We start from the raw sequence: 15092 nt of genomic DNA, 5'->3' as shown, positions 1-15092 counted from the left end.
GAGAGCTCGGGTTTCAGACAACTAAGCCTATGCAACTCCACTGTGACAACCAGGCAATCATTTACATTACAACCAATCTAGTTTATATTGAGAGAACCAAATAGATTGAAATTGCCTATCATTTTTTTCGAGAAAAATTCCAAGCAAGTGTCATATCGATACAGTATGTTCCTTCCAATAGCCAATTAACAGATATTTTCATAAAAGCTATCTTGCAAGCTCCCTCTCAACTACATGTACCAAGTTGACAAACAAATTTAATTTCATTAGCAGAAGTTTTTGTTGACAGAAATGTTTTTTCTTGTAGTGAGTTCTTTGCTCAAGTAGATCCTTGCTTTCTGTTGAGAGACATTCTTACCCCTTAATATTTGAAGGGCATTTGGCAGTTGTCAGCAACTTGAATGTGATGGATATATGACTCTTATCTTCATCATGGTCTCACACAACCAGAAGGGTCAATGTAATTGTTAATTTCCCAAATCTGACAAGTTTCTTACTCAAACCAGGGCTTGATGAAAGAGATAAACAATAGGAAGAAGAATACAAGGAAGAGACGACGGTGGCTACTGGCTGTGCATTTTCTTCTTTGTGTTGCAGTTACGATAATCCAATGGATGTTCCAATCTCTGAACCAGACAACCACACATAGATCGATAAGAGTCTGGAAAGCAAATGTGCGACCTGTAGTACTCACTGCACAGCCTCCGACCTATCCTTAACGAGTGGTCATTACTTCATCTAGTAAGAAGCTTAGATAATTCCCTACGGCTTCCACTTCTCTTTCTTTATCTTCCTGGGTTTCTGCCTTTTTCCTTTTCCTCTCTTTCCGCCTTTCTCTGTACTTTCGTACTGTGAAAATATGAAACTATTATTTTGAATTGAAACTGATGTGTATACATGAAGGAGTTACAATCAATGAAAAATCCCTCGAGACGTGGGGGCTGGATTATTAGAAGGGAGGAGAAATCGATTTACAACTGTAAACGTGGGGATTGTAACAGTAGTTTGATGGGCAGGCCTTTGGGGAAGTCGACGAAAGGGAAAACGAGGGGCTCGTCGGCTTCGGCCAATTTCCACCTGTAATTCAATGTAAGGTGGTGAAGAAACACTGCCATTTCCAACTTGGCCAGCTCCGATCCTGCACACAGCCGTGGACCACCACCGAACGGCATGAAGCTTGTACTCGTCGTTACGCTGCAGCTCCCCTTCTGCACATTATCAACGCAACAACAGAAGAGTTTAGAACTGAAAGAAAAAAAAAAGATATTCTCCCACTCCGATGATCATTAATTCGTTCCTTCTTTACAGTCTGTTTCTGGGTTGAATTAATCGGCCCCTTTCTGCTGCAACTTTGAATGCTATCTCAATCCTCCATGAGAGTCTCTCAAATGATTCACTTCTCGTCATGAAGGCCAACTCTGTAACTCTGGGTTTCCCTTAAAAATTTCAACCAGTTATTTATTTATTTATTTTACAACTATTTTTTGTTATTTTTATGTATTTAAAATAGAAAAAAATAACGAAAGAGGAAAGAAAAAAAAGGCAAAAAACATGCATGCACGTGCATGTGAACCCACATGACTTTCAATCATCTGCTACTGCCAACCCATCACTTCTGGCTTTCATGTCTCGATCACATGGTTTTAAAATTTAAACGGATCTTCGCCCAGAAAAGATCGAATCCAACTCTTTGGTTTTTTTAATTAACTAAAGAAACTCTAATCGATCAGTATCTAACCTGCCATCTCCAAGGATTGAATCGTTGAGGCTCTTCATAAAGCGATGGATCCAAATGAACAGCGGTGAACACCGGAAGAACTTTCCACCCAGAAGGAATCTCGTAATCTGGAAGCAGGAAGAGAAAGAAAACAAAAAAATAAAAATGGGAAAAGCCGATTAAGGATTAAGGTACGATTCTCCTCCTACCTCCGAATCGAATATCTTTAATAGCTTTTCGATGCACGAATCTAACGACGTTGCCCAGTCTGAGTGTCTCGTTGATGACCTACAAGAGGAGTTAGGAATGCTTTTCGTTGGTGCATGTCCAGTAAAGAGAAGCAGATAATGGAAGCAGGAAGCAGTTTAACAATAAAGAAAGTAAACTTAAGCGTTTGAAAAAGGAAAGCTTACGAATTGGGTGAACTCCATTTGCTTGTAGTCATCCCAACCGAGCACCCTTTGATCTCCTGTTTCCTTCTTCGTTTGGGCAATTCGCAGGTGCTCCTCCTGAAACATTTTAACAGACCTGATCTTTAGCTAGAAATTTCATTTTATTGCTGATATCGGGTAAAGAAATGTTATAGATAATGTTAAATCATCTTTACCCGCAGCTGTTGGACTGCCTCGGGACAGCCTTCCAGGAAGTAGATAGCTAGAGCAATGGCTACTGAGGAGGTTTCATGGCCAGCAAAGAGTAAGCTCAGTATCAGATCAAGAATCTGTTCATTTGAGAGATCAGATTGCTTCAGAACCCATCCTAGAAGATCATCTTCCTCGACTTTCCTGCGGTCGCCATTTGCTTTCTGGAGTCTCTCTTCCATTTTACGCTCGATGACTTTAAGAATGATTGATCTCGACTGTGAGAAGAAATTGGAGAAATTAAGACCCCGAAGATCGAATTTAAGCTGTAATTTTTTTCCCATCCCTTCTTTTCCGTTGCGTTTTGTAAAAATTAGTAAATTCTTAATTTCTCTTTCCCAACTTCAGATATGTTAATTTGTTTCTGGGAGGAACATAGTTGAGAATGATTAGCTGCTGGTGGAAAAATAACCAACGTTTTCAAGGTAAGTTGGATCACATATTCAAAATCGGCAGAAAATCGAAAAAAAAAAAGTCAAAAAGTTTTTCACCATTAATGAATGGATAACATAAAAAATAGTGATGAGGAAACTTACGGAGGTATCTACTGCGACTTTGTGAAATTAATACAAATCCTTGTTTAAGGATGATGACTTTAATTGTTTTTTTCCGTTTTTTTAAGGAAGTCTGAATGATTTTCAGCGGAGCAGCTGATTTGTTATTGATAGACCGAACACGGATTCATCAGAAGAAGAAAATAATGAAATAAATAAACAGACAAAGAAAAATCCCAAGGGCTGATCAAAGCCTGAAATAATATCAGCTCCGTACCTGTAAAGCTTTTCTGTATGCCGTCCCTGGGAAATTATGAGGAGGAGACACCACTCCTTTCATGAAGGTGATATATTCCTTTTTCAGGTTCTCAGTTTCAGGCCTCCCGGGGTCCATGCTCATGATATGTTTGGCCATGAAATTAAATGTAAACTGCACGGTTTTTGTTAGTTCTGAAATCGGGGAAGAAAGAGAAAGGGGAAAATCTAGTTGCTGTAACTGTTTCTTTCACCTTCTTTGCTTCTTCTTGAGCTGAAACGAGAGAATTGTCGTTCCAAGAGCTGAGAACGAAGAGAGTATGCCTCTCCACTTCCGCCAACAAATGGGTCCGAAGCCTGGCATTGCTCATGAAGTTGAGAGATATCATCCTCATGTTCCGATGCAGGTCGCCCCCCAAAACCAACATGGACCATTTCCCCAAAATCCCACCAATGCTTCTCGGGTAGCTACACTCGAACAGTCGCCCTTCGTTCTGCAGTATAAAGCGATTGAACCCTGCATCCGCCGATATAATCGTTGGCTCGCCGAACAAATTGGACCTGTAGATCTTGCCGTACCTGCCAATCCGATTCGAATTTCAACGGGGCAAGGAAAATGACCTGGGTTTTCTAATTCTTTACTCTGAGTTGTAGCTAAATTTGGAAGTGTATATATATATATATGATTTACCTCGACATATGCTCCTTCATAAATCCACCCATGGAGATGGCCGAATGAGGCTTCAGATAAGCAATCGTCTCTCCCAGGAAGGGCCAACCCATGTTTCCCGGGGGAAGTTTGAGGCTTATTTTCTTCCTCCTGTTGAAACTCCAGATGAAGAAGAAGGCGAGGACCGGAGGGGAAAGAAGGAGGAGAAGCTCAATTCCGGACATTAGAGGAACTAAAATTAAAAAACCCGAGTCGTCGTCCCTGTACTTCTAACTCTGAGCTTTTTTTTTTTTTTTTTTTATCAGAGAGGCAAAAGAGAGACCTCTCTTCTGGAAGCTCTTTCCACTGAAAAAAAGTCTGTATTTTGCTCGACTTTGAGAGAATATCGGAAGACAAAGAGTGAAGAGGCTCTGCAGAAGCTTAAGCGGCTTTTGAAGCCTTCCTTTCCAATCGGGACGACAGCGATGCTAGTTGATCTTCACAAAAAAAAAAAACCACTTAAAATCCCGTTTGTCCTTTTGGGTACTCCGTTCCGTTCATCCGTTCTGTTGGGTATCCAACGAGCAAGAAGTAGTTAGATCCGTACAAACATTCGACGATCACGCGAGACAGACGATGAGATTTTTTAACTCGATCTCGGTATTTCTCAGCTGCTTCTATATCCCTTCTCGCGAGACGAGATGAGAATATAAAATATTTCAGCTACTTCTTATTTTTTCTACATTGTTTCTTGTTATAAGTTAGCAAATTATTTAATTAAAATAATAATTTTATAATTATTTAATCAAAATAATTATTATTTAATTATTTAATTAAAATAAGAATTTTATAATTATTTAATTAAATTAAGAATTTTATAATTAGTTTGATTATTATTTATTGATCTTTATAATTCAATAAATTTTAAAAAGGAACCAAAGAATTTAACATCATAAATTTTTAGTCAAACAAAATAGGAGTAATCGCATCCCCTGCCGCATCTAACCCAACATGCTATCTCACCTTTTCCCCCTTCTTTCCCCTCTTTGGGTTTTTGAGAGTAGAGGGGAGGCCCCTCACCTCCGAGTCTCTATTATGCAACTAGAGATGATACTACAAAAAAATGTATCTCTATCAAGGAAATTTTTTTGGTGGTAGAAGTCCAAAATTTGTTAGGAGAAGTTTTCTCAGCAAAATTGTAAATGTGCTAGTAGAAATTAAAATCTCTATCAATGAATTTAAAAAATCATTGGCAGAAAAGCATCTGCCAACAAATTTAGCTCTTCCTTGTCGAAGAACTTAAAAATTCATTGGCAAAAAGGCTATTCTGAAAATTTGTTGGCATAGGGTATTTTATATTAATTTATATTGCAATGATGTTTTCCCAAATAAAAATTGAATTTCGTTCGGACATATAAAAATATAATTTGATTTTTTTTAAATTGATATTTTCCTCGTTTAATATGAATATCATATTTTTTTAAAATCTTCAATAGAATTGTAAAATCAAATGTATAAAAAATAAAATTATCTACAATAAAAACCCAAATTTTTTTATAACCTAATAAAATTTTATAAAATATATAAAAATAATAAAAATGTATACACCATCCACGAGAGGATTTGGAGGATGATAACTCCAAGTATACATCTATTGAAAGAACTATTCATATTATCCTCAATGGCCTTCATCTTATTTTTGTAGTCAATTAGATATTATTTAGTTGTTCTTCAGCAAGACGTTCAGACTTTGTCTCCAACACTAAGCATTTTTCAATTTTCTCCTGAGTTTGGGTAAATACCTTTTTAGTCTGCCGCAACTCCTCCATATGTACAGTCGACTGAGACGAAGATGATCGGCTCATCACCGCTGCATCTCCTCCTATGAAAACTAACATAATACAATTATAGTTATTTTCTCTTAAAATAAAATATATTATTTAAATAAATTTAAAGTTGTAATTATACTTACATATTGTTGTTCAGATCCCTTAGTCCACCTGTACTTGAACTGATGAATAAACTAAAAATGGTCAATATAAGAGCAATTTGTACCCTACATATTTAAAAAGGACACATGCATGGAAAAATATTACATTACTAGTATAATTGAAAGAAAATATACTCCAAGTTAAATACATATATCTCCTCTTCGATACGCATAAAAGTCTTTGATCTCATCGTATGTCGAACTATTTGTTTGCTAACCTTTTTGATATTTATTCAAGAAAGTCTTTGAAAATGAAAATTAGACATTAGTAAAATGAAAAATAATTGAGACTTTGAAACACAACCCCTAGAAATGTCATCACCTGGAACCTTTCCCCCTTAAATACGTTCACATAACCATTGCCATCCTTGAGGGAAACCCCTCTATAAGGTGTGGACAGTGTCATGGGGTGACTTCCACCCTCTCTATAGTAGGCGTGCATGGTTGTTCGGTATTATCAAAATGCAATACCCCATATAGAACACATGATAGCTCATGCCACCGTATCTCTTTGCATATCAATATCAAAGTTCTCCTTGGAAAAATGAATAACACAAAATATTATCAAATTTAACATTGTAAACTAGAAGAAATAAAAGGAAATCTAATTGAGTAATTTATAATATTACCTCAATATAGGGGTACCAGAAGCTAACTAATCATCAACTTAGGCCTTGAACTTGCCCACCTTCACCTCCATGTTAGTCTTAAGGATATGACCCACTCAATGAGTGAAAAGTGGACAATAGGGTCTTGATACCCTTCTATGTAAAGCTCTAAACTACACCTGGATCCTCCTACCAAGCTATCTCATAACATCATCCACTTTGGAGCCATTGGTCAAGCCACATGCTCACCCTGTCAGTGAGGATATGGATGGAAGAGACTGGATGGAGATGATATGGAAGGAGAGAGTGTAGATGGATCTATATACACAAAGGAAATAAATTACTACAGATAAAATATAATTAACATAAAAGAAGAATAGTGGTCCATGAGTCATTGGGACACAATCATCCTCATGCCCCAAGTACCTCACTACCATTCATCTCCAATGGTAGCTCCATTGAATCCATATCTTTGGGTGATGCAAGGCTTGAGATTGGTGGTAACCTAGGTGAACTAGGAGGCATGAGATCAGATAAACTTGTGTAGTATATTTATATCATTAATAATATTCTTTCTAAAAAATAATAACACTAACGATGTTTGAAGTAAATAATATTAAACATTTTAGAGCTATGGAAAATTATTCAAATTCAATCTCCTTCCCCCTCTTCTTCAACCACTTTCTTTTCTTCTTATACTTTCTCTTGTCCTTCATTGTACTTGTCTTCTACCTCAACCTCGTATTCTTCATTTACATTATCTTCGTTATCTTCATCCTTTACCACTTGTACCTCACATGATCTGGAAGAACATCTGAACTTGTCAATGGTCCGACATTATCGTCCACTTGGTCAACATGGAGATTAACATTTGACAACTCCTATTGGTAGATAGTCGTTTCATTAGATGTCAATAATTACTGCTTGAACACATCAAACACACTTCTCATAATTACATTCTGAACTAGTACCAAAGACCACCATTTTTAGGGTCTTCTATATAATAAACTTGTTTTGTTTGTAATGCAAATACAAAAGGGTCATCATTGCATCATGTTCACTAGATATTAGCACTACTAAACCATTCATTGGTCTTAATACATTGTCAATTGTCGTTTCTATCAAACCACTTGCACTTGAGCACATAAATAAAATTATTACTAAAGTACCATAGTTCAATTATATCAATTAAAACCCCATAATATTCAAAGTATTTATCTTCATAGTACTCCTTTACAACAACACTACTATTTTGATTTTTACAATTTACCTCAATTTGTTTAGTGTGCATGTGCATGTCATTAAGCAGCTACTTGATATAGGACCCATTTGAAGATGGAAAATATCATTGTTCATTTCAAGTTGGCCACAAACTTTTGCATTTTTAATTGATGATAGTTTAAATAACATAAGGAAGATCAATATACAATACACTCTACAATATGATCTCATATACACTTGATTGACACAACTAACCTTTTATTTAAACTAAATGACGTCATTGGTCCAGGTTGAGATGTACCTTCTTTTTATAAAATTTCTATGTGTTCACTATAAAACAAAAATGCTAAAAGATTTAAAATCATATATGATAACTAAACCTACAAGATGAAATCAAGAAATACTTACAAGATGTATTGTTCGATCAAATGCTGATTATAACCAACTACATCTTGTTATACAAGTTTGGGTCAAGGATTAATTCAGTTCTTCCACTTAGTTCACATGTAGTGTGTGCAATTAGTGAGATATTTTTCTTTAGGTAGTGGATTTCTTCGTCATAATCTTGATCCATTTGGTTAAATTTTGTTTCAGTACCATTCAAGTACATCAAGCAAAACATCAAAGTTCCATTATCAATATACACTACTACAATTGAACCTTCCAAATGAACTCTATTTCCTACCATTATTTTTAATTTATGAAGAAAACTCACAATTGGGTACATCTATTGATATTGTATTGGACCACGTAATTGTACTTCATGAGGTAGATGATCTACCAGATGAACCATTACATCAAAGAGTAGGTGTGAATTTTTCTAACTTACATAAAATCACTCTGATGTCTCCTTGAAATTTCTTCAATGCATCAATTGTAAGTGTTTTTTAACACAACTCTTTTTAGAATAATTCAAGTTCAATAATTGAAAAAGTTAAATACATAAACCCACTAGAAGCAAATATTGCATCATTATGTGACAATCATATCTCTTTAGGTTAGATACATTGGGGGGTCCACGACGACACAACGTGATATATTTGAATCAATCACATCTGGAAACTTATGTTATAGAGTCATGTACATAATAATTTTTCTCTTGTTGAGATATCGTGTATGATATATGAGACATATAAACTGAATCATTGTCTCTTATCAAAGGTAGTTCCCTTTTTATTCCCATATTTTCCAAGTCAAGCTTAGTATTCAAAGAGTCTTTCAATTTATCACTATGTTAAAAGTATGCCCACAATACTATCACAAATATTTTTTAATATGCTTGACGTGCAAATTATGTCTAAATATCAATTTGACTAAAAACTTAACTAAAAAAGCATGCTCTTCTTCTTCCCATTCAATTTATTGGCAAATCGCTTGTTCTTCCTATTTGATTGTGTTTTGGCATACAATGTAGAAGGGAGTTTCTGCAATTTACCAATAATTTTTTTATCCCATCATCGTTTATTTTCCATGGGTAAAAGTCACCGATGACCTATATAACATTCCTCTCTTCCCTGATTCAATCACACAACGTTTGTTTCACTTATACATGTTGTACATGCAAATTTTCCTTGGTACTCCAACCTAAAAATGATATACCCAGAAAATCATTTATTGTCCAAAAAAGTGTAGCATGCATTATAAATACCTCTCTTCTATGGCCTACAAATCTTATAACCAAAAATCTCGTAACTCATAAAAAAATGGCATAAATAAATATAACTGTTGTTATAAGGAGACTTCAGCCTTGGAATGAGTAAGTCCATCATATAATATTGATCTTTCATACATTTCTATGGGGGCAGATTAATTGACATCAACACCATGGCCAAATACTATATGATGTACTCATATTACCAAATGGGTTTAAACCATAGCTTACAAGACCGAGAAATACATTCCCTGAGTCCCTAACAAACCAAAGGTACTCTTTGTCAAATTCACGCCAAAGTTCTAAATCTACCAGATATCTCAGCGTATTTGTTTCATCTACATATACCTTGGCATGCCACCTCATGTCCTTAACTGTATCATTTGATGTAAACCGTCGTGAAGTCATGGTTTGAGAGGAAAAAAACATAAGACCTTATATAGGATCGACTTCAGTTTGTTGGTTGGCCATATGTACCCTAGCTTATGGCATTGCAGATACGCGTTTGTTTTTATATATTACTTCCAAAAGAAGATACAATCATTTTTACAAGCATGTATCTTTTTGTAATGAAATCCCAATTCATGCAGAATTTTCGTATCATAATGTTACGAGGCGGTGACTCACTAGGAAATATGTTTCTTTCTACAGAGAAAATATATTATCCAATACTCTGTTGCTCATGAAGTTGTTTTCTTATGAAGCAAACAACTAAGAAACATCAACTTAGAGAACCTATTATCCAATGCTCTGTTGCTCATGAATTTGTTTTCTTATGAAGCAAACAACTAAGAAACATCAACTTAGAGAACCTCTGACAACCAAGATATAAAGACCTATTAGCATCTATTAACAAGCAAGTGAATTTATCAAGCTCACTTGATCCAAATCCAAAGACCTTGGCATGAATACTGGGCCCTAGTTGACTATCATTGAGAAAGGTTTGTTCAACTTGTACATCATGGATGAGATCACGATACCACCATACATACGACCCTCAATTCCATTTGATGATCTGTCCAGTTGTAGGATTTCACCTTTGATGAGTTTCCTAATAGGTATCCAATTGTTCCGCATAAAATATCATCAAGTATAGCTCAGTAACATCCCATTCACATACAAGTTCTCTATTTGGCATCCATCCCAAAAAGGCTTATTAGCACACACTTTGCATGGATAACACATCTTTTGTTTTACCCTACCATACATATGGTGTAGGCTATACGAATAAAAACCTCTACCCCTTTCTTATATTCTTCAAGTCAAAGGTATTGTGCAAATGATCTTCATCCAATTCTTGTCTATTTTCTACTTAAAACCAAAATATCTAAACACACAAATTAGACATCGGCAACATCCAACTATTCAAGAGAATATTGTACTTTAAGATCTCTAATTCTAGATGAGAGAGGTCCTAGACTATGCTCCCAAATCACATCCAACTTCATTAATGTTTACTTAAGTTTGTGACTCCACCTACCGATCCATGACTTGGCAAAAATTGTGGTAGCATCTTCCTACACTTCTCATGTTATATCGACATAACTAATTAACGTGCTATAGCACACTCTATTACTAGAGCACAATGCATACTAGTTAATGAAGTATGCTATATAACACTAAAAAAAATAAAAAATAAAGAAGATGAATTGAGTGCATAAAAAACCATCTCAAATTATAATACTAACAACAATAAAAAAAAAATTGAGTCCCTAAGAGTTTGACGAGATAATTCAAGAGTTGTATGAGCATATTTAGTACTTGTACAATTTGTTTGTATGAATGGATAACTCAAACTTTACAAAAAACTAACATATACATTACAATATCTTGAACATGCAGTCTGATTTTAATCAAACTATTTAAATTTATTATGTTAGATACTAGCAAATATTTATTAGGCCACGGACAATGAAAAACTCATATTGCCAAAGCATAAAATGGTGAAATATAAGGCACATTCAATCAAAATTTTATTCTTACACCAACATGACTTTTTATCACAACTCCCCTACTACCTAAGCTAAAGTTGGATCGAGCATTTTGACATGTTATACATAATGTTATGAATTACCACACATTATGTTTCATATTAGTTTAGTTGTTTGTTGTTTATTTGTTCCTTATTATGCTGAAAATTTTATATAATTTACCTCTATAATTAGTTTCATATTGCAAAATTTTAAATTTGTGTTATGGTTACATTTTTACACATTATGTTCACTTTTGCTTCTATATATTACACTAATCTTAATTGCCAATAAAATTTGTATTTTTTTTTAGAATTAAGCTCGATTAAACTTATAGTCCTATGACTCTTTCATCAACTACCCAAACTAATAACTAAGACAAACACAAAAATAAATAAAAACATCATGACTCTTCCCTTGGCTACCATGTGACCTATCTCACAACATATAAACACGAACAAAAAATTCATGCAACGGTCCCATCGTATTTTCCTCTTTCACTTCAATACTCCCTAGTCTCCCAATCCTTTGTTCCTCCTCTTTCTCCCCCCTCGTTCCTCTCTCCTCTCCTATCCCTCCCTCCCTCCCTTCCCCCCTTCCCCTCAATGTTAAGGGGAGAGGATGGAAGAAGGAGAGGCAAAGAAGGAAAAAGAAGGCCTGAGGTAGAGCGGAAGAGGGCGAAAAGAAAAGGGAAAAAGGGGAAGGAAAAAAGAAAAGGAAATAGAAGGGAAGGGGAAAAAGAAAAGGAAAAAGAAGGGGAGAAAGGAAAAAAAAAAAAGGAAAAAGAAGTGAAGAAAGGGGAAAAAAGGGGAGAAAGAGAAAAAAATGGAGAAAGGAGAAGAAGCTAAAAAGGGAAAAAAAGAAAAAGCAGGAGGACAAGGAAAAAGATGAAAACAAAAAAAAAATTATAAATATGTTTAAAATTTAAAAAATGAGGTAAAAATTATACTTGAAATAAGAATAGAGGAGAAGGAGAAAAGAGGAAAAGAAAAAAATAATTTATAAAAATATTTAAAATATATTTTTTTTAGTTCAATAATAATGTAGCAATAAAAAAGTGAATTTCACCCCTCCCTCATCTTACTAATCGAGAAGATGTCTTCCCTTTTCTTCTCACCCATTGTTACATTGTTCTTCACTTTGATTTCAGTTGTTGATGGCTACTTTTAATATATATTTTCTATTTTTTGGAAGGTTCTTTAGTTTTATTAATTTTGTGATTGGTTATGGAGGGATTGTTACATGCCCTTTTATCCTAACTAGACAATTACAGATTTTCCTTCCTCTATTTTTCATTTAACTTAGCTTTTGTTCAATATGATTAGCCATTGATGGCAACAATAGCTATTTTTTTTTTTTGTAAGAATTTATCCACTTTCTTTATGTAGTTACCCATAGGCAATTGGGTAAAAAAAACAAAATAAAAACACCCTATATTACCCTCTATCCATTTTCAGTGAGACAAATCGATGTTCTTACAACTAGTTATTAACTACATTCATAAGAAAAAAATCGTCAAAATTTTTGTAGGAATTTATCCACTAGTAATTTGTTTAAAAGTTTTTATATTTGATTCAATTAGAAATTATAAAATCAGTTGTGTTGCACAAATTTGGGTCAAGACAATGCCAAACTAGGTTTTCTTATAAGTCTTATATGAATAAGTCTAATGAAGAAGTCTTATACATTAGATTTTCTATTAATATTTATTTAATTATTTTTAGTTTTATATTTATTATAATCTTACGTTATTTTAATTTCTTAATATCTATATAATTATGTACTTTATTATATTTTATGTAATGCCTTCATTTATGTTAGTATTTATAGTATCTATTTTACTTGTCCACTTTATGTAATGTGTAATAATGTTATATTTGTATTTATTTAATACTTTAATTTCATAATATTTAATCCAATTCAATTTTCTATATTTAATTTAATTTTGAATAACTCTTATAATCAATTTTTAAAATATAAAAATCAATTATTATTATTATTATTTTAATGTATCTATGATTTATCACATAAACCTTCCTATGAAATGAAAACTATGAATTTATTTGTCTAAGGAGAAGTCATTATTTGTCTAAGCTATGATGTCACCTTGAAGACAATTCATAATTGATTTAGTTTTTAGTTTGAACTTTGCTATAGTAGGACTTTTTTTTTTGTCAAATTAATTTCAGATATCGAAAGAACAAGCATTGTCAACTTAACTTCGAGTCTATAAAACTTGTGATATAAAAATAAATTGATTATTAAATAAATATAATAATTATCTTTCTTAACAACCTTGTCGACTATAGAATATTTATACATATAATATTTATTTTTAGTCTATAACATATTTTATGAATAATAAATTATAAATTATACTAAATTTAAAATTTTCCATTATTATTAATTTAATTTTAATTTCATATTGACTAAGTTTATTTAGAAAACCTAGTAATTAATATTATAGACCATAGTAGTTAATTAATTGAACCTCATGGCAACTAATTGAGTGTAATTTAGTTTAAATGTCATATCAACTAAGTTTTTTCTTAAACAATTTTTATATAAAAATAATTTAATAAATTCATGTTACTAGAATAAAGTATTCAATTCATTAATGTAAACCATCTTATATAGTTTTAATTATTTTCAAATTTTATAAATTTAATTTATACATGTTATTTCATTTCAATTTCAATAAATGTATGCATTTTCAGACGAAGTTATTTTCATACTCTAATTTAAATATATTTGCATTTCAAAGAGAGACAGAGACGAGGAAAGAGGGGGACGACCTCTAGGAGGGGGATAGGGGAACAAGGCAAGAAAGACTTGATTGATTTTTCCTTCAACCAAGACACCTATTTATACTTTTTTTTCATTTTACATGTTTAGGAAAACTCTTCAATCAATTAGGCTCCTTAATTACATCAATCAAGGGAACTTCTAAATTAACTACAATCTTATCTCTAGAGATTCTTTAAGAGAGAAAAGTAGAAATTCTAGGAATCCATCAATAGAGGAAGGTAAGACTCCCATTTCTACCAACATGGATCCATATGTGCACCAAGTTTTCTCTTGCTTCTTCTTCCTTCTTCCTTGATGCTTTTGAGGATTTTAGGTTTGCTATTATTCATCCCCTCCCGAAGATCAACCTTGCCTTTAAGGTTAGAAATCCTTAAAAATGAAGGAAGTCATCCTCACATTCCACGTGCCTTCTTTCAACGGGGTTTGTTCCCATTGAACGAGGATCTCTATATGTAAGTGGGAGTCATGTCATACTCGATGTTTCTTCATTATAGCTAGTGGGAGAGTGGCGGTTTCAGCTTCAATGAATGGCAGTGGTGGAAACGGTTTGTGCCTCTTCGTGTCACTTCTTTAGTTGAGAGACGTGGATACCGGATGGATGGTGGATTTATCTGGTAGGTGTAAAAAGAATGACACCTTGTTGATTCGTTGGAGCACTTTAAATGGTCCATTTTTTTTTTTTTGCGAAAGTTTATGATTCCATCTAGTGGTTAGTGTTTGTTGTTGGTATGGTTGAAGCTGAGATAGACCCAATCGCATATGTAAAACTCGACTTCCTTGTATTTGCATTCGTTCTAACTCTTTATGCATTATTACTAAGGCAAGATGGTACATGACCAGTTTCAAGCTCTGATCTCGATCTAATAGGCTTCTTCTAGAATGGCGATTTGTGTGGTGTCTTTCACATATGATGAAATGATCGCGAAGCTTTGCCATATACTATTTTGAAAGGGGACATCATCAAGGAAGAATGATATGAAGTGCTGTAAGAGCATTCCACCCAAGGAAGACAGAGGCTCCAAGAAGATGGTTTGTCGCCTACGAACCCATATACGTGAATCTCTAAGCATCGGTTGACCACTTCAGTT

General features: G+C 33.8%; 1 protein-coding gene across 1 annotated transcript; it reads right to left on the bottom strand.

The window, feature by feature from the left end:
- Positions 1-932: 932 nt before the first annotated feature.
- LOC137953759 (cholesterol 22-monohydroxylase CYP90B52-like) lies at positions 933-4214 on the bottom strand. Its single transcript, XM_068801257.1, has 8 exons — positions 3799-4214; positions 3362-3686; positions 3130-3282; positions 2325-2576; positions 2131-2226; positions 1927-2005; positions 1739-1845; positions 933-1208 (listed from the first exon to the last, which is right to left on the bottom strand). Exons 1-8 carry the CDS (start codon positions 3999-4001, stop codon positions 972-974), a joined length of 1452 nt encoding a protein of 483 aa, XP_068657358.1. The 5' UTR covers positions 4002-4214; the 3' UTR covers positions 933-971.
- Between the last annotated feature and the right edge of the window lie 10878 nt (positions 4215-15092).

This window comes from Aristolochia californica, unplaced genomic scaffold, assembly GCF_029961685.1.
Source record: "Aristolochia californica isolate CCGP_79_NKW_82.1479 unplaced genomic scaffold, dmAriCali1.0.hap1 SCAF_16, whole genome shotgun sequence".
Lineage (NCBI taxonomy): Eukaryota > Viridiplantae > Streptophyta > Magnoliopsida > Piperales > Aristolochiaceae > Aristolochia > Aristolochia californica.
The sequence above is the reverse complement of the archived record's forward strand: the minus strand, read 5'-3'. Positions and strand labels throughout refer to the sequence as shown.

Coding starts and splice junctions, on each gene's coding strand:
- LOC137953759 (XM_068801257.1), bottom strand. CDS start 4,001: ATGTCCGGAATTGAGCTTCTCCTCCTTCTTTCCCCTCCGGTCCTCGCC. Junction 3,687..3,798: donor ATGAAGGAGCATATGTCGAG/GTAAATCATATA, acceptor TCGGATTGGCAG/GTACGGCAAGATCTACAGGT. Junction 3,283..3,361: donor CTCAAGAAGAAGCAAAGAAG/GTGAAAGAAACA, acceptor AAAACCGTGCAG/TTTACATTTAATTTCATGGC.